At 38.5% G+C, this 18,986-nt stretch overlaps 1 protein-coding gene across 4 annotated transcripts in view; it reads left to right on the top strand.

Annotated features, from left to right (window-relative positions):
* The window catches only part of CCNY (cyclin Y), a 288,024-nt gene that overhangs the window by 193,747 nt on the left and 75,291 nt on the right, over positions 1-18,986 (top strand). For all 4 annotated transcript variants that reach the window (XM_027841625.1, XM_027841628.1, XM_027841626.1 and 1 more), the window contains exon 2: positions 4,192-4,266. In XM_027841625.1, coding sequence (XP_027697426.1) covers positions 4,192-4,266 — 75 coding nt within the window. The remainder of the gene's footprint in view (positions 1-4,191; positions 4,267-18,986) is intronic.

The following is an 18,986-nucleotide window of genomic DNA, read 5'->3' as shown; positions in this document are numbered from 1 at the left end:
CAGAAATCGTGATACCTGTTTTCTGGGTTCACTGTTCCCCATCTGTAAAACAAGGCCACGGGCCCTATGAATCAGATTCTTTTGGAGTTCTAGCTCCTTTGTTCTTATGAAGCAGAACTGCTAATTGCCATCTCCTCCTACGAGGGTGAACTGCTTTTCTCCCTCAATCTTCCTTTGTCCTAATTCCCTACTGATTTCTATTTCCTCCCCTCAGCCAGGGGAGAAAGTATTTGTGTGACCAGCAAATGGGCATGACAGGAAAAGTGATTTCTACGGGAATCTATGTAAGGGAATGCACTGGCTGACTTCATAACCATTTTCCCTAGTGGGCTCGAGTACAAAATGCTTTTTGTAAAACCAGGCGTTGCTGGACTAGACATGAAAGTGTCATTTGGCCCTGGATAAAATCCCTGGGAGTGCCAGATGAATACTGCCAGGCAGAGTCCAACAATCCAGTCACAGGGCTAATGAAGTCTCAATTATTTCTGACATTTCACTTGTTCAAGTCTCTGATTTCTCTTGTATGATTAGAGGGCTGTTATCCATAGTACATTAGAGGCAGCCCTGGCATAGTGCGTAAATGATTGGCCTGGGAATCAGCCAGACCTGGGTTCAAGTCATGTCTCTGACATCTAGTCAGATCACAAGAAGATCACTTAACCTGTTAGTGCCCTATGCATCTCCTTATAAATTACAGGGGTGTTGCCAATCTACATCCATGGAAGGAGTTTTTATATCAATGAAAACATAGTTCCAGAATGACAGGAAAAGAAAATTCGAGGGAGAGAGGGTTGGGATATAGGCTGGGAAAGGAGGCAAGGGACAGAAAAGCAAGAGAGAACCAGGGCTCCATGAGGAAGGTGAGTAGATTGTTTAAAAGGCCTTCAGGGCCTTCTCAGGGGCCTGAGAGTCAATGATATCCATTCCTTGCCCTTTCACTTGTGTGACCTACCAGTCTAAATCTGTTAGACACCATTATCACAGGTGCTTGCCAGACTGTTGGCTGTTTTTTTTTTTTTTTTTTTAGTTCTTTATGGTCCATTTCAGTTAAAATTGGATCTATAGCTTCTCAGAGGCATATTGGGAAAAAAAATCCTGCCACTTATATAAGGAGAGGAATGTTCGTAGAATCATGGAACGGTAGTGGTCATATAGTTAGACTCCTCATATCTTTGTGTGTCTCTGCTGCATCTGGTTTGTACCAGCTTGAGCTAATTGCTAAATATTTAGTGTGAAACTTATACCTCAGAAGATGGCAAATGCCATAAAACAGGATTTGATTTATTGCTGTGTTGATTGTCTAGACTTAAGAAAGCATCGAGAAAATGTTAATAATGTAGGTTAAATTTAAAAGCGTGTCATGTGGATATTTTTTTAAAACTGGTTGTTTGGGCAGCTAGGTGGCACAGTGGACGCTGACCATGGAGTCAGGAGGACCTGAGTTCAAATTTGGCTGCAGATACTTATGAGTTGTGTGACCTTGGACAAGTCGCTTAACCTTCATTGCCTCAAAAAAAAAAAAACAAGCTGGTTGTTAAACATTTGCCAGCATACCCTATTTATTAAGTAAGTACTTAATAAATATTTACTGAATGAATGACTTTTACAGATATGGAAAGTGAGGTTCAGAGAGGTTATGTGAAAAGCCAGGAATATGAAAGTAATAATTCTGTTGTTCTCTGCCCTGGTCAGACCAGGTCTAGAGTGTTGCATTCAGTTACAATCATCAAAGACAGAGCATGTGTGGAAGAAGACATCTGATATGGTGAAGGGTCTCTGGAAAAAAAAAGAGGAAATGGAGATATCTTAGGCTTGGAAAATGGAAGACTTATTGCAAGTGGGAGGTGGCACAATAGCTATCTTTAATTATTTGAAGGTCTGTGCCTTGGAAGATGGGTTGAATTAGTTCTTTTGGGTCCCAGAGGGCAGAATTAGAAGCAATGGGTAGAAACTGCAAAAGCACATGGTTGGGTTTGACATTGGAAAAGACTTAGAAATAACTAGAGTAATTAAGAAGGAGGATGGACATCCTTAAGAGGAGGTCTTCAAACAAAAGCTGGACAACCACGCCTCAGAGATGTTGTAAAGGGAGTGCTTTTTCAGGTTTGGCTTTAGGTAGATGACCTTCAGAGGTCCCCTCCAGTGCTGAAATGGTTGATTGTGAGAATCCAGGGCTACTGAGGCCCAGTCTGGTCCTATTTTCATTTTGTAGACGCTCTTGATAACGTGACTTAATTATTAGCATTTTCTACTTTTTTCAATATGCTGATACTTCCTCTGTGGTGGGCAGACAAAAATTCCTATGTTTTTTGTCTTGCTCTGACTGTCTTTTCAGAAGTTGAGTTTTCTACCTGAATATCTGGGGAGAGAGATAAGGATTCTTCTTTAAGGCTCCCAACATGTGGCTTGTTTTGGGGAGAATTCTGAAGGGCTGAAGATCTACAAACATTTTTTCCCCCAGGGAAAGGAGATGAGCAAATGCCAGGAGAAAGGGAATATATTTAGGCCAATTGATTGACTTTTGGAGAGACCTCCACACTTCAGCAGTTTTCAGCTTTTGTGCTTAGCAGTCAAGGGAATGTATAGAGCCTATTCCTTGGAAATAATGATAGTGCCTTGAACTTTGAAGCGGAACCTACATTTATGAAGTATTGGTGGTTGTGATTTCTTTTCTTCCTTCTCTGAAACAAGAAAAGCCTTATCTTGTTTACTGATCATATTTTGTAAAGCTGCCTCCTTCACCAGTGAATTCACCGAACGTTTATCAAGTACTACTCTGTGCCAGACGCTGTGATCTGCACAGGAAAAACACAGGCCCACTTCAGTCTGGCTTCTGTTTCTCATTCCCCCTTCTTCCCTTCCCCACCATTGAAGCTGTTCTTGACAAGATCACCAGTGACCCATCAGTGCCCAAATATAGTTGCCTTTTCTCTGTCCTCATCGTCCTTGGCCTCTTGGTAGCTTTTAACCCCATTGATCCACTCTCTTCTTGGTGATTGCATTTCCCTTGGCTTCTTCCAGGCTGTTCCCTATTGTTTATTCTGTCCCACCCCTCCTCCATCCACTCTCTCTGGTTGTTGTCCATTTTCTTTTCTTTCTTTCTTTTTTTTTTGCAGCAATGGTTGAATTTGAATTAGATTGTAAACTCATTTATGTAACTCTATGTTTTGATGTTCCAAGCTAATTTGATGAGTAATCTATTTACTTTAAACATTTTTCCTACTTTCCCCTGCTTCTTTCTTTGTCCCAGTCATATATCTCTATTGACCTCTTCCCCTTTTGGTGTGCTAGCCCCTAGATAATCCTAATTGTCTTTTAAATGAATGGGAAAACTGCTTCCTGTGAGTGCTTGTTTTACTAAAATGCTTGTTTTACTGTCAAAGAAGAAAAAGAATTCTTTCCTACAGTCCAGTGCAAATTCTTGAGAGAAGTTTTAGCTTTTGGGCGAAGAAAAGTCTTCAACAAAGCATAGTTTGGAGACACTAGTTAGACTAGTCACTGAGTGCCCTACTCTTCATAGGAACATCCATTTAGAGCTGGGAGGCATTTCAGAAGTCACCTATTTCAACTCCTTTATTTTACAAATGAGGAAACTGAGACCTGGAAGGATTAAATGACTTGCCCAAGGTCACACAGGTAATAAATTGCAGATCTAGCATTCCAATACAGGTCCTCCAAAACCTGTGCCCTTGACACTGTGCCACAAAGGACTGGTGCTTTTCTCTCCAAGGAGTGCTACCCAATCTGGGAGGCTACAGAATTCTGTAAACCCAGGTTACATTGTCTGTTACTGTGATTTAGCAAGCTCCTGGGGTAGAAGGAAAACATTCTCCAATGAGATGCAAATTGCTGGTAGATTGATGCCCCCCCTAAGTGTTTGTCTTGTATGTATGTATGTATGTATGTATGTGTGTATGTATTTTTCATATTCTTCTTTCCTCCCCCTTCTCCAAGACCCTGAACTGAAACCCAAAAAATTTGCTATCACAAGAACAGTTTTTCCTTTCTTCCTTCTTTCCTTCCTTCCTTCCTTCTTTCTTTCTCTTTCTTTCTTTCTTTTCCTCTTTCTTTATTTTTTAAGGATATCTAACTATATGATCAACTTAATCATTAGGAAACCTGACAGTTACTATAATATTAATTCTCAGTTTTGCAGTGTTGTTCATGTAGTTTCATTTTCTTTCTTTAAAGATTTGAACATGGAATTCAACCCTTCAGACCACCCTCGGGCCAGCACAATATTCCTCAGTAAATCTCAGACCGATGGTAAGTTATTATTTATGTCTCTTTCTCTTTCCTCTTTTAAATGGCTTTGTAGGCAGTTGACTTTTACTTAAAATTCTGCCTTTTGTTTTGATTTGCAAGGTCACATAATAATTTCCAGGATCTCTATTGCATTGACTGGGGTGTCTTTGATGTTTGCTTCTAGGACCCTATTTAGAGTAGAAGGAGGAACTTTAAGTAAATTATAACCCTAGCCCATCCTTCTTGGAAGATGTGTCCCAATCCTTCCAGTCCTTTCAAACTGTACAGGAGCATGTTCCAATCCACATTCCGCTGATTTCTGTCCCAAATTTGTTTCTTTTTGGAGGCAGTAGCTTCCCTGCCCTAAGAAATATGCTAAGTCTGGCTTAGGTCTAAAAACATCGTTATGCGAATTCCATGTGAAAAGAAACAAAATGCTAGAAACAAACAAATTTATCCTCAACTGCTCCTTAGTTTATACTGTTCAACTGTAGGAATAGAAATTCTCTTGTTGCATAATAATAACAGTAATAAAACAATGATTATTATTAGCATTTATATAGCACTTTAAGGTTTGCAAAGCACTTTTAAAATAAGTATTGTCTTATTTGTTTCTTACAACAGCCCTGGGAGGTAGGTGCTATTATTATCCCCATGCACAGATAAGGAAATTGAGACAGACAGAGGTTGAGTGACTTGCCCAGGATTACACAGCTAGTAAATATCTAAGGTCACATTTGAACTCAAATCCTCTTGACTCAGGTCAAGCCCTCTATCTCTATTCATGGTGCCACCTAGCTGCCCAACCCCTAAGAAAGTCTACCACAAAACTGTCTTGGTCATCTTGACCCATTGGTCCTTATTCCTTTCTACACTTCTCTCTCTCCTCATCTCACTGTTTACTGGCTCTGTGCTGTATGGGGAGAGAAACTTACATAATAAAATAAACTAGAAATGGGTTTGTTAAAAGTTGATCAGATAACAGAGAGGATGCTTACGCAGGGGAAATTTGTTAGGTACACAGTTACCACATTGGTTTGAAACACGTGGATCCCCAAGAGACTCCTTCTGAGACTCCACCTAACTGAACTGGGAAAATCTTTGAGTAACTGGACTAATTTAGGGAAGAGCCTAAAGGTATTTCAGATTTGACCTTTAATCTAAAAGATTAAAGTCATTTGCTAGAGTGGATTATTTTTTATTAATTGTTAGGTAATGATGTTGTATGTGGTTTCTTTGTGAAGGGGTGTGAGTTATTTTGTTAATTTATTGTTTATGACCTCTATGCAGATAGATCACTTTCTTGATCTGATATGGTTTAATTTCAATACTTTTAAGAATTCATGTGATTACATTGGTAATGCAGATTGTAACTCCCTTTGTCTAGACCTTAATTTGTAGCCTTCATGAGATGACATGGCCCAAAATATTAATTACTTTGTGATCAGCCATCTGGTGGTGCATCTCTATGAGCTTATCCAGGCTAATCCTCAAATAAAATAAACAGTCTGTTGCTAGCCCCAAACTTTCCAGCTTGATAGAATTGTACAGAACTTTTTGCTCCACTGGTATTAGATGTCTAGACTCCAAGATTTGACCCAGAGTCTACTAAGCCCTAGAGGATTTAACCCTTTTATGACTGGAGCACCTGACCTGGGAAGTGCATGCTAACTAGTGGCTCCCTCAATGGTCCATTACTCCTAGCACTGACTCTAGCTGTACTTCATTCATTCCCTGGCTACTTCACTGGCTACCATGTTACCATCCTCCCTTCGCCCTCTCCCAACCCTTCTCCCACTGCAGGTTTGGAACTACAATCAAATGAACTTGCTAATTTGTCAATATGCTCCTCTGTGCTGCCCCTCAGCATTCCTCAGATTTTTTACTTCCTGGCCACCACTCCCCTATATGTATTGTCTCCCCTATCAGAATGTAAACTTTTTGAGAGTAAAGACTGTCTTTGCTTTCGTATTTCTACATCCTGTCCTCTGCACTGTGCGTGTTGTATAGTGATTACTCAATAGATGCTTGTTCATTTATTCGTTTTTATCCTCATGAAGCACCGCCAACAGGACTTGGAGCATCAGATGGTTCATTTTATTCATGACAAATGAGAACGTGCTGAGAGCTTGAAAGAAATCATTATGACCCTAAAAGAAAATGAACACATTCTGCCTGTTCTTTTTGTCCAATTTTTCATTTGGTTTTCCGGGGAAACTGTGCTTGTGAAGGAACTTTAAGTCTTATGTGATGCAGGACGATGCTTTTGTTCTATTGCTCTAGTGAAATTGGAGCTGTCAGAAGATTTGGGATTGCCAAGGGATGGTTGGAAAGTCTGGGCCAGTGAAAATATGGAAGACAAAGGAAAGCTATATGAACTTTATGAATTCCATATGTGAAAAATAGTGGCAAAGTTTGCTTAACTTCATTGTGTTTGACTTTGCTCTGGGATACAAGCAGGGGTGTGCTCGTAAATGTTAACAACCAGCTACTGGGGGAAAAATGTTTGCATGACACACTTAAGTTTAATCTATATTCTTTTTAAATTTTTAAATAATAAATTATTTTGCCCCAATTACATTTAAAACAATTAAAAATATTTTTTTAAAAAGATTTGAGTTCCAAATTCTCAACCCCTCTCCTTCTTTCCCCTCCCCCTCTTCTCAAGTGTAAGAATGGTAGAGATCATATCTTATTGTTGAGCAGTCCCAGATTCATAGTGTGAGCATGACCAAGCCAGAAAGGAGCTGCATTTGGGCCTATATGTGGATGTTTCTTACAAGGTTTGTTTTTTTTGTTTGTTTGGTTTTTTTTTTGCATTGACCAGATACAGAAACTAGCACATAAAGTTGGAGGGGTTAGGGAGGGCAATTGAGGGTCTCAAAGGAGAACAGATTGAAAGCTGTTGACTAGATTTCATTTGGGCAGTTTTCCATTTAAAGATTCCTTATATGTGCACTACTATATGCATATTGTCTTGCTCTCTCTGTCCCTCTCTCAGTTTCCGTGTTCCTTGGTTTCTCTATGCCTCTATCTTTGTCTCTTAAATTATTCTAAGTAAAAAAAAAATACACTTTTAAAAGTAGGAGAGAATTTGTATGTTCAGATTATTTCATTCTCTTCAGTTTTCTTGTCTGGTGAACCTGATGTTCTTTCTCATCTTTGCATCTCTATGACACCCTTTCATAATTCATAATAGGTTTGTACTTTAGAAGTTAACTCTTTATCCATCCTGAGTCCTTTGGAGGCAGATTTCCCTTCATATCTATCTACTGAATCTGCACCCAGTACTCTTTTACCAATACTAAATACTTAGTTCTCTTCAAGGGTCTGCTATTGAACTCAAGTGGGTTATGTCATCAGTGAACTCTCATTTTGTAAGTGCTTTCTATGTGCCAGACATTGTGCTAAGCGCTGGGGTTACAAAGAAAAGCACAAGACAGCACCTGCTCTCAAAAAGCCCATAATCTGATGGGGGAGATATCACGCAAATAGCTATGTGCAGACAAGATCTAGACAGGGTAAGGTGCAGATAATCTCAGAGGGAAGATACTAAGATTAAGGAGGCCTGGAAAAGTCTTCTTGTAGAAAGTGCAATTTTAAGGGGCAGCTAGGTGGTACAGTGAATAAGAGCTCTGGCCTTGGAGTCAGGAGGACCTGAGTTCAAATCCAGACTCAGACACTTAACACTTACTAGTTGTGTGACCCTGGGCAAGTCACTTAACCCCGATTGCCTCACCAAAAAACAAACAAACAAAAGAAAGTGAAATTTAGTTGACACTGGAAGAAAGGCAGGAAAGCCAGGAAGCAGAGATGAGGATGGAAAACATTCCAGACATGTGGGCTAGCCAGGGAAAAGGAGAGATGGAGATAGAATGTTATTGGGAATGAACAGGAACAGAGGCCACTGTCACTGAATTGAAGAGTGGCACATTGGGTGGGAATTCTAAGTGTAAGAAGACTGGAAAGGTAGAGGGGGTCAGGTTATGGATGACTTTAAAAGGGGTCAGGTTATGGATGGCTTTAAAAGACAGAGGATTTTATATTGGATGTTGGAGGCAATAGGGAGCCATTGACATTTATTGAATATAAGCTGATGATATGATTAGACCTGTACTTTAGGTGGATCATTCGACAGATTTGTGATTGCCAAGGGAGTTGAGTTGAGTTGAGGATGGACCAGAGTAGGGAGAGAGCTGAGGCAGAGAGTCTAAGGAGCAGGCTATTGGCAATTGTTCAGGCTGAGGTGATGATGCTTGTACCAGGATGGTGGCAGTGTTTTGGACCTCCACACTCAGTAATAATAATATAAGTATATTTAATTATATATAAATAATAAATTAACAGGACTGATTTAGGTTAGATTCGTTGAATCATTGGGGCTTTCTTGAAGAGCTATTAAACTTCTTTTTGTCCTAGATATCAGAAAGATTGACTGTGCTTGGAGGCTTTATCTCTGCATTCATAACTAGATGGGAAATCCCTGCACAATAGGGTGTTAATGGCCTGTTCACCATAATGGTTTATCTGATCAGGCCCCTCCTGCTAGATGTAATTAGTGGAATAGTTTATGCAAAGCAACAGTGATTTTTCTCTGCAACACTTGTTATTAGAAAACATATGTTATGATCCATTTAAAAAGTTAGATATTTCTATGCTCAGGATGCGACCTTCTGCTTGGGAAAGGGTAGACTACTCTTTTTACTTAACCCTGGGAGTACATGCTGTCACTGCTGTTGGGGATGGGGGGAGGGGAGAACTGAAGTTACCCAAGACTTCTTATATTCCTTGACCCTGTTTTTCCCACCATTTCTGGTACTGGATTTAGGTTATTGAAAAGAAGTTTGGACTCCTTTAAAAATTATGTTGAGTATAGTGCTAATGAGAGGCAGCATGGAGTCAGTTCTTTACTGAGCATTTGTTAAGTAGATTGTTCTGGATGGAGAGATAGGAAAACTGAGGCTCCAGTCCTACTGTATCACCCTGGGCAAATCACTTAACCTCTCAGTACCCCAGATGTTTTTTCCATACTCGAAGTTGGTAGAGTAGGTGCCAGTCTGCATTGGCAGGAGAAATTTCCTCAGAGAGAATTCTTTTGTACTAGTGAAATGGCAAGTCTGAAAACAATCTCCTTTTTTTAAATAATTAGAAGAGAATCAAACCTTGAAGGGAAGAGTAAACACATTTCTGAAACATACCTTGAAATAATTAAATGAATGAAAACTACTTATCCAGTGCATGGCATCATGGTAAACTATGCTAGAAATAAAGGTATGGACCAATTTTTTCCTAGGAGTTTCAGAAAAATAGGATTGCCTAGTGTGAGAGGTGGTTCTCTGTGCAGGCTCACATTTTCCTTCCTAGCAAATGTCAAACTTGCTGAATGGTAAATGATCAGAAAACAAAGGCTATTTGACCTTTGGCAAGAATACTTCCGTACCTTGTCCATAATCCTTGTCATCAGTCAGTATAGCCCCATCATTTTCTCTTTGTATTCCCTTTTCTGGAATGTAATATTCTCATCATTCTGTCCCCTCCTTATGTCTCCCATGGCTAGTCTGACTCAAACCGAATGCTTGAGTTCAGGTCATTTCAGGTCAGGTGTAGCCTGGGACTCTCCACTAGCCTAGAATCATCTTGAAGATCTAGAGCTAAAGGATCTCTTTAGGGCATTCACCAGGTATTTCGGATTTCATTAGGAAATGTGGGATCTTATTCCATAAAAGGTACACTCTCTGATTGAGCATCAGAATCCTACCTCTTCTGTGTTAAGTAGGCACTAAGTTAGTACTTGCCTGTTAAAATCACCCTATCAGAAAACTTGTTGTCTAATTTTCATCCTCTAATGTTAGTGTGGTTAGTGATAAAATTTCCTGTTTGCAATTAGCAAAGCTCTTTTATTGACCTCAAGCTTCCCATGAAAACAAAGTTCCATCTTATCAAAACTGACATTTTATCAGTATTGCTACATGGCAGTGAAGTCTAGAATACTCTCTGAAGAACTAAAAATGAGCATCACACAGAGGGGAATGGTGGGTGTGAGCAGGTTGCAGCATGTAACTGATGAGGAACATCAAAGAAGAACAGGGGTAAAGGATGTCATCCAGGAATTGTGTAACAGAAAGAGAAGGTGGGCTGGTCCCATGGCAAGAGTGAGGGATGACAGAGCCAGAGTGTTCCACAATATCCCAAGTTGGATAAGATTGATCTGTACCATAATATGAGTTTGTTAATTTTCACTGGGTAATATCCCTCTATAGTGACCAAATATTCTTCTTACCCATTAAGGGCTTTTCCTACTTGGCATTAAGTCAAGTTTATAGTTAAGTTGCTTGGTGAATGTTAGTGCCTTGTGGGAATATTTCAATCATGTAGAACCTGGTAAGCTGTCATCATCCCACTGTCAAGTTTACTTTTCTAGTGAACAGATATTTTGTACCTATCAAATAGGGTCATTCCCCTGATACCATGCCACCAAAATGTCTTCCAATTAGTTGTGTAGAAACTATTGCCTACACATCATTTTTCTTTCTCTTTATTGATGCTAAAGAATCACTGACAAATTCTTAATCTCCATTCTAATTTTTCCGAACTTCAGGGTGGCCATCGCTTTTCTTTCAGCAGTTTTCACTATAACAGTTCATTATCTTAATAGGAAGAATTTATGTGGGAGATGTCCTACAGACAACTATTCCCATCCATGATGATGGATTTTTGCTCATTTCAACTGAGCAGGATACTGCTCCTCTGACTTTGTTGTTTATCCCTCTTCTAGACTACCTCAGTTACATTTTGTCCTAGACTTGAGAGGTCCATTGACCTCCCCCTTTTTATTTCCTTGTGAGCATCTATCTACTGATTTTAGTTTCCTGTCACAATACTTTTTACTCTGAGTCTGCTCTTTCCAGGTAGGAGGGGGTCAGGGTCTTTGCCCATGTCCCTGGGGTACATGAGAACTACAGGGATGAGTGAGAGGCAGGGTCTGGCTGTGATTACATTTGCCTGGTGCAAAATGATGGATCTGCAACGCTAACAAAAGAGATGCCTTTCTCCATCTGGGAATCATGCAAAGGATCTTGGGCTCATAGGTTCAGAACAGGAAAGGACCTCAGTGGCTATGTAAACCTTCTTTTGTAGTTGAGGAAACTGAGGCACAGGGAGACTAAGTGATTTGTCCAAAGTCACATAGGGAGTAAGTGACAAGCAGGATTCCAAACCAGGTCCTGTAACTCCAGAGCCAATGCTTACATAAGAGATACTACGAGATTCCAATGAGATTCCAGTCCAAATATCCCAGAAGTACTCCAGGCTTATAGTGATTCATGGGAAATGAAAAACATCTGAATTTAGTTTGCAGTTTGTGCTTTCTTTGATCCCAGCCTAATTTATATTCCATAATAAAATTTTTTTTAATCTAGTGTGGTCTATACTAGAAAAAGGGGTGTATGTGTGTGTGTATGTGTGTGTGTGTGTGTGTGTGTATGTTTTTCCATGTGTACATTGTCCCATCTCCATTGCTAGTCTGGGTCTTCGGTTAGCTTTTGCAAAGCCACATCCAAATTTATATCATCTAAAATATTCCCAGTATTTCTCAACTCAGAAGTTACTAATAAACATATATCCAGTTCACTTCAGAGTGGGCAAAGGCCTATATTCAAGTCTCTGTGGTTCCTTTTTGAATAAAGACTCCATTTGACCCCCTTCCATAGGATGCTGTAGAGAAAGTTGGCAGAAATACCTGGCCTGGTACCTTAAACATGTATTAGATATCTGATAAATGTTTGTTGATTGAATGAATCCATTGTGTCATGGTGGATAAAATGCTAGGTTTGAAGTCAGTGGACCCGAGTTCAGACCTCAGACCTACTCTTTCTGATCACTGTGACATCTAAGTCACTTCATACCTCTCTGGGCCTCATTTTTTCTCATTTATAAAATTAAGAAGTTAGACTAAGTCAGTGATGTCAATTTCAGATAGAAATGGGAACCACTAAATCATTCATAAGGATTCCCAAAGGGCATAGTGACTTAGAAAGCCACATATTAACATTATCTATGTTTTTTTCGTGTTTTTATTTGTTTTGTTAAATATCTCCTAATTACATTTTAATCTGGTTCTGGCAGCACTCTGAAATGTTGTGGCTAATGTGGGTTTGATCCTTCTGTACCATATAACCTGAGGTCCCTTCCAACTCTCCATCCATGATCCTGAGATACGAATTATATTCCTTTGAAATGATATGTAGATGATAGTTTCTACTTAACTAATTAGAAGACAAGTTTAGGTGGCATATCTGGGAAATGGCCCTAGGTCTTCTTTTGAGTGCTTTCTAGTCCCAGCTCTGCCCCTTGGCTTGGGCAAATCCTTTTGCTTTCTCTGAGAAGTAGTTTCCTCATTTATAAAATTAACAAATAATATCAGATGATCTCTATTGCTTTTTATAGCTATGAAATCCCATGATCCTTTTTTTCCCCTCTTGTATAGTTCCCGTTTTCAAGACCAGGTAATATTGGTTTGATTGATTCAGAGGCTAGGGGCCAAAGGAGGAATGGTAACAAAAGAACAGAAATAGTCCCCTCTGTTTTGGTTCAAGTTTATGTGGTCTATATTAGCACAGATCCCAGATTATTCTTTCTTTGTGGATCCCTTTGGCAGTCTGGTGAAGCCTATGGACCATTTTAAAAATAATGTTTTTAAAATGCATGAAATAAAATATAGAGGATTGCAAAGGAAACTACTAATACTTTAGTACAGTTATCAAAATATCTTTTAAAAGACCCTAATTTAATAAGACTTGGGCTAGATAATCCCTAAGGACCCTTGCAGTTCTAAATTCTGCATAATCTCTACCCTCAAGGAGTTTTTAGTCTCTTGGAATTGTGATTTAGAGCTAGAAGGGATTTAGAAATTACCAATTTAGCCCCTCATTTAACAAATCAATAAATTGACTTTAGAGGTGTTAGTGACTTGCCCATGGCTACACAGACGACAAGAAGCAGAGGTAATATCTAACTCCAAATGCAATGGGTTTTTTTTTTTTTCACTATTTATTAGGCCATCATTTGCAATGTGTGTGAGTGGGTAGTGGGGGAGGGAGGTAGAGTGGTGGTAGTATATTTTTCAAAGTGCCTAATACTTTTTGAGAGTTCCATTGCTGTGGATTAAATCTACTGTCCTAATCAACTTACAATTCACTTCTTAGTATTTTTAAAGAATATCAAAACATATCATAAACTGAATCTGAGACAACAAAAACAGCCAGCACACTCCTTCCATAAAACAAAACCAAAACATGATTAAGACTACAATTAATCATCCTCTAAAAAGAGAAATGTGACTCTATTAATGTGTTCAGTTGTTCAGGAACTCTGAAAACAGCAGAGATTTTGGCAGATGTGTTAATATTAATCTAAGGATATACAGTTTTAAAAAATTAAAATTTCTCATTACAAATGACTTCATATCTCCCTTCTATAATAGTAAAACACAGCAGCTCACTCAGCCTTTCAGTGCCGATTAATCAGTGTTTTCCTTATTTGATTGCTCTTGAGAGAGAGAGAGAGAGAGATTGAGCTTCTGTCTTTGAGTAGGATACTTCTGACCTTGCTTGTTAGCTAATCAATTAGTAAAAATTTGTGTAATGAATCAAGACTTGGGGGAAAAGAAAAAGCATAGAAATGTACATTCAAAGCATTATAGATACATCTTTATTCTTAATCAGCTCAGGCTTATTTTTAAAGTTTTTTGGTGAGACTAGCTGCATCCTGTGTTATTCTCCCACATTATTATCACCATTACTATTACTATTACTATTATTATTATTTTACTATTAGTCCTTAATTTTTCTCTTAAGTGTCTTGACAATAAATCATACTATTTAGTGCAATGGTGTGAGAGGGTTACAGACCCTGGCACCGACTAATTGGTAGATTGATTAGTAGAAAAATGTAACCTCTTAAAAGCTTTTCACAGAAATGGTGAGAAAGGTTAAGAGTTATTATTTAGGATACTTTTGGACAAACTGCAGTCCAGAGGGTGCCTGAGCCTTCCTAAGAGGGCCCTCAGATGACAAGCTTGTCTGTCTCTGTCCTTCAAACAATGGCAACCCACTAGGCTATGCTATCTTAGCCTGTATAATCCATTAATGAGTATGTGTGGGTTTTGTTGGGACTGGGAGAATGGTACTTGGTGAAATGAAATTTAAAAGTTTCCTGTAGGACAGGAATTGTCAGACTTTTTGGTCTCAGAATCCCATTATACTTTTTAAAAAATTATTGAGGATGCCAAAAAGTTTTTGTTTGTGTGGATTGTGTATATCTATAAGTTCTATAACATAATTAATATATAATATGATATATTATATAATATAAAAGTGTACAATATGTAATAAGTATTCTAAAATTTTTATTAGTTTTACTGGTTTAAACTAACAATAAAACATAAATAACATGTTAATGAAAAATAAATGTTTTTCCAAATAAAAATATTAGTGAGAAGAGTGGTTGTTTTGCTTATTTTTGCAAATCTCTTTAATGTCTGGCTTAATGGAAGATAGCTGGATTCTTATATCTGCTTCAGTATTCAATCTATTGCAATATCTTGTTTTGGTTGGAGCATATGAAGAAAATCTGGCCTCACACAGGTATGTGGTTGGAAAAGGGAGGAACATTTTAATAAGCAAGTAACATTTTAGTTTTGACGTCACAGATCTCCTGAAAGGGTCATGGGTACTCCCAAGGATCTGAGGACTGAGCTTTGAGAACTCCTTCTGTAGGATATTACATGTTTTTACTGTGATTCATGTGCTGAATGCTTATTCATTTTATTAACTTTGTCCCAACCTGTGATTTCAAAGGTGTAGGGAATGACCCAGTATGGAAATTCTGTCTTCCTGTGTAGCTCAGCAGCTCATTTGTAATTTATAGTTTTAGAGATTTACTATAGCTAGTAAATTTTCAAGATTAAGATTCAGACTCAGGTCTTCTTCACTCAACACTGAACTGTAATACCTAGCTGCCAACCCATCCTTGCCTAGGTAGCAAACACTCTCTGAGTAGTGTTCAGGACTGGATGTGATGATTTGTTATGTTTACCTTCCCTTTGACTTTGCCTTTCTCTTATGCAGACCTACCTGCATGTCATTTTATTAATTCTCTCTCTGTGTCTGCCTGTCTATCTGTCTCTCTATCTCACACACATAAACACACACATATATATGTTTATATGTCACAGAATTGAAGAGTTTTAAGGTTTTGGTGGTCATCTCTCTGATCTAACCCACCATACATGAAAGTAATCTTCACTATAACATACTGGGCAAGCCCTTGCTTGAAGACCTCAAAAGAGAGAGGTGATGGAGAACTTACCATGAGGCAGCCCATTCCACTTTTGTACAGTTCTGATTGTTAGGGAGATTTTCCTGATCTCAAGCATAAATTGGTATCTTTTCAATTTCCCAGTTCTGCCCTCTGGGGCCAAACAGAACAAATCTAATCCGTTTTTGTTTTTTTTTTAAGTTAACCCCTTTTCTTTAAATGTTTGAAGACAGCCATCAGATGTCCCTTGAGTCTTCACTTCTCCAGGCTAAATATTCTGAGCTCTTTCAACCAGTTCTTATATGACACGAACTCACCATTTGCCGTTCTAGTTGTACTCTTTTGGATACTTTCTAGCTCATTAATACCCTTCTTAAGCCATTGTACCCAGAACTGAGCACAAGACTCCGGAGGAATTCTGTTGAGGGTGGACTATGGTGGACTCTCACTTCCCTGTTGCTGGAAGCTATGTCTCTCTTAATATAGCCCAAAAACCAATTAGCTTTTTTTGGCTGCCATAGCACATAGTAAGCATCTGTTAAGTGTTTATTGACTGACTGGCATCCCACTGCTAATTAATAGTGAGTTTATAGTCCACTAAAAACTATAGATTTTTTTTTCAGAACTGGCCTCTAATGATGCCTCTCCTACTCTGAACTAATGAAGTTATTTTTTCTTTGAACCCAAGTATAAGACTTTATATTTACCCCTATTTAATTTCATCATATTAGATAAATTAGATTAAGTAAGATTACAATTGTGAAGTGCTTAGTTTAGCAGTGCCTGGCATATAGGAAGATATAAATGTGGTTGTGGTGGTTGTTCTTATTAAACCCAATGCTCCTAGTTTGTCAAGATCCTCTTGGGTCCTGATTCTGTGTTAACAGTTAACTGTGTTAACAACCCCTTCCAGCTTTGTGTCATCTGCAGATTTGATGAACATACTGTCTATGTTTTTATCCAAGTCACTGATAAAAACTGAAAAACACAGGGCCAAGCACAGATACCTAAGGCACTCCACTGGAGACCTCCTCCCAACTTGACATTAAACCAATAACAAATACTCTCTAAGTCTGACCATCTAACAAATTCTGGATCCATATGATTGTATTATCTTTTAATTGATATCTCCCATTTTTCCACATGAATAATAGACTTTATCAAAAGCTTTGCTAAAATCTAGGTAACCCAGATCCATAGGATTCCCCTCATCTACTGGTTTAGCAATCCTTTCAGAAAAGGAAATGAATTTAATACGTCATGATCTGTTTTTGATGACACCATACTGATTCTTTGTATTCACTTCCTTCCTGGAGACTGTCCTTACACAATTTGGCTGTGTGAAGTTGAAAGAACACCTGTTCACCTTGATATGGTAGTTTGTAGATTAATTTACCTTAATTGAGTTGACTTTCTGTAAGTTTCTTCAAGGCAAGTGATTATATGTTATCTATTGGTGTTTCCCATAGTCTCTTACAAATAATAGGTATTCAGTTATAGTTATTTGATTAATTGACTAGGATATGCCCTAGGAAGCTCATTGGTACAGGGAGTTTCTGGAAGGGGATATACTTTCTGCCAAAGCAGGACACATTGTAGGTGCTTAATAAATGTTTATTGATTGACAGTGCCTTCTTTACAAATTAATAAATGTTTATTGATTGACAGTGCCTTCTCTACAAAATATGGTCTTAGTGAGATGCATGGAGCAGAGGTGTCACATTCAGGGTCCTGGGGGCACCTAACACTCCTGAATGCCTCTGAACCAGATTAAAATGTAATTGGGGAATATTTGACAAAATTAAAATATAAGACGACAGATACTATTACACCAAGTCAATATGTTGCCTGAAGAGTCCTTATGTACAGATTAGTGGTCTCCATTTCTAAGTGAGCTTGATGTCACAGGTTTAGAGCCCTGAGGATAAATGGCTTGCTTAGAGTCACATAGCCAGTATATGCTGGGGGCAGGACCTGAACACAGGTGTTCCTGACTTGGAGGCGAGCTAGCTGTCTACCACTTTAGGATGCTTTTCTTCTACAGATAAATATAATACAAACTAGAATATGATCAATGTGTGTGAAGATTTTAAAGTACTGTGAGATCAGGTTGAGCAAAAATGGTTTCCAGTTCAGGACATCAAGGAAGGCTTAATGAAAAGATGGCATTTGATTTCTGGTCTCCTCAGAATCACAACGTTTCTTGAAAATTGGAATGTTAGAAATGGATCACCTTGTCTATAGCATCTGGTTTCCCTCTGCCACAATTCAATCTAATTTAACAAAGTTTTTGAACTGTTTACTACATTTAATGCTGTGCAGGCCACAAAGTTGAATGAGACATTGTCCCTACATTCAAGGAATTTATAATCTAATGGGGGAGAAGAAACAGGTACAAAAGTAACTAACTTCTTTTTAATTTATATTATACTTTGGAACTCCCAGCTTTAATTTCCAGAAACTCTCCTGTATTCCTACCCCTCCTTCCTTGGGTGAGGTAGCAACATTTTGAGACACATTGAAATTTTTTTGAAGGCAGTGGATCACTAATGGTTTAGCCCTTTGTGGTATAGCACTACTCAATGGATCTCTCTGTAGAAACGTGAGTGGGTCCTCTGTCCTGTGAGGATGGTGAAGTAGAGAATCATAGTTCTGTTAGTATTATTTAAGTCTTCTTTTGTGCTAACATAACAATAGATACAGCAAGCAACACCAGTGGGGATGTTTCAAAGTCAAATCCTTGTCCTCCATGATCAATAATTGTCTCTAAATGTATGCCCTGTATCCTAACATAGGAGTGTCTTCATACTCCCATAATTTTTTCATTTCCTTGGTCTGGAAAAGAATTTTAAAGGTATTAGTTGGCATAGTGGGATAGAGTAATGGTCTTGGAGTCAAGAAGTCCTGAATGCAAACTTATCTGTGTGACCTTCGGCAAGTCATTTGAACTCTTCCAGTCTCAGTTTCTTCATCTCTAAAATGGGGATAATATCATTTACCTCACAGTATTTTGGTAAGGATCAAATAAGATAACACATATAAAGCATTTTCCAAACCTTAAAGCACTACAGACATGCCATCTATTATGTTATATTACCTTTAGTTGGGATAGAAATAGTCTTTGGTTAGCCACTTAAAGTTTATGAGTGCTTATAATTTTTTAATCAAGGACTTCCTTCATCTAGTTAACATTTTCTACATCTTCCTTGGTTTGCCTCCACATCCATACGGGTCTCAGCTATTGGTCTAATGCTTTCAGCTTCAGAGAGTACAATCCCAAGTGAAGATTTCACCCATCAGCCAAGTACGGAATGAAGCTTCTTCTTTAAGTGGTATTTGAGCAGCAGTGAGGGATGGTGCCATCCTGCAGAGGCTCAGCCCGTCTCAGCCCCATGAGAGAAGTGTGGTTTCTAGCAATGTAACCT

Source organism: Vombatus ursinus, unplaced genomic scaffold (assembly GCF_900497805.2).
Source record: "Vombatus ursinus unplaced genomic scaffold, bare-nosed wombat genome assembly UNPS02014861.1, whole genome shotgun sequence".
Classification (NCBI taxonomy): Eukaryota; Metazoa; Chordata; class Mammalia; order Diprotodontia; family Vombatidae; genus Vombatus; species Vombatus ursinus.
The sequence above is the reverse complement of the archived record's forward strand: the minus strand, read 5'-3'. Positions and strand labels throughout refer to the sequence as shown.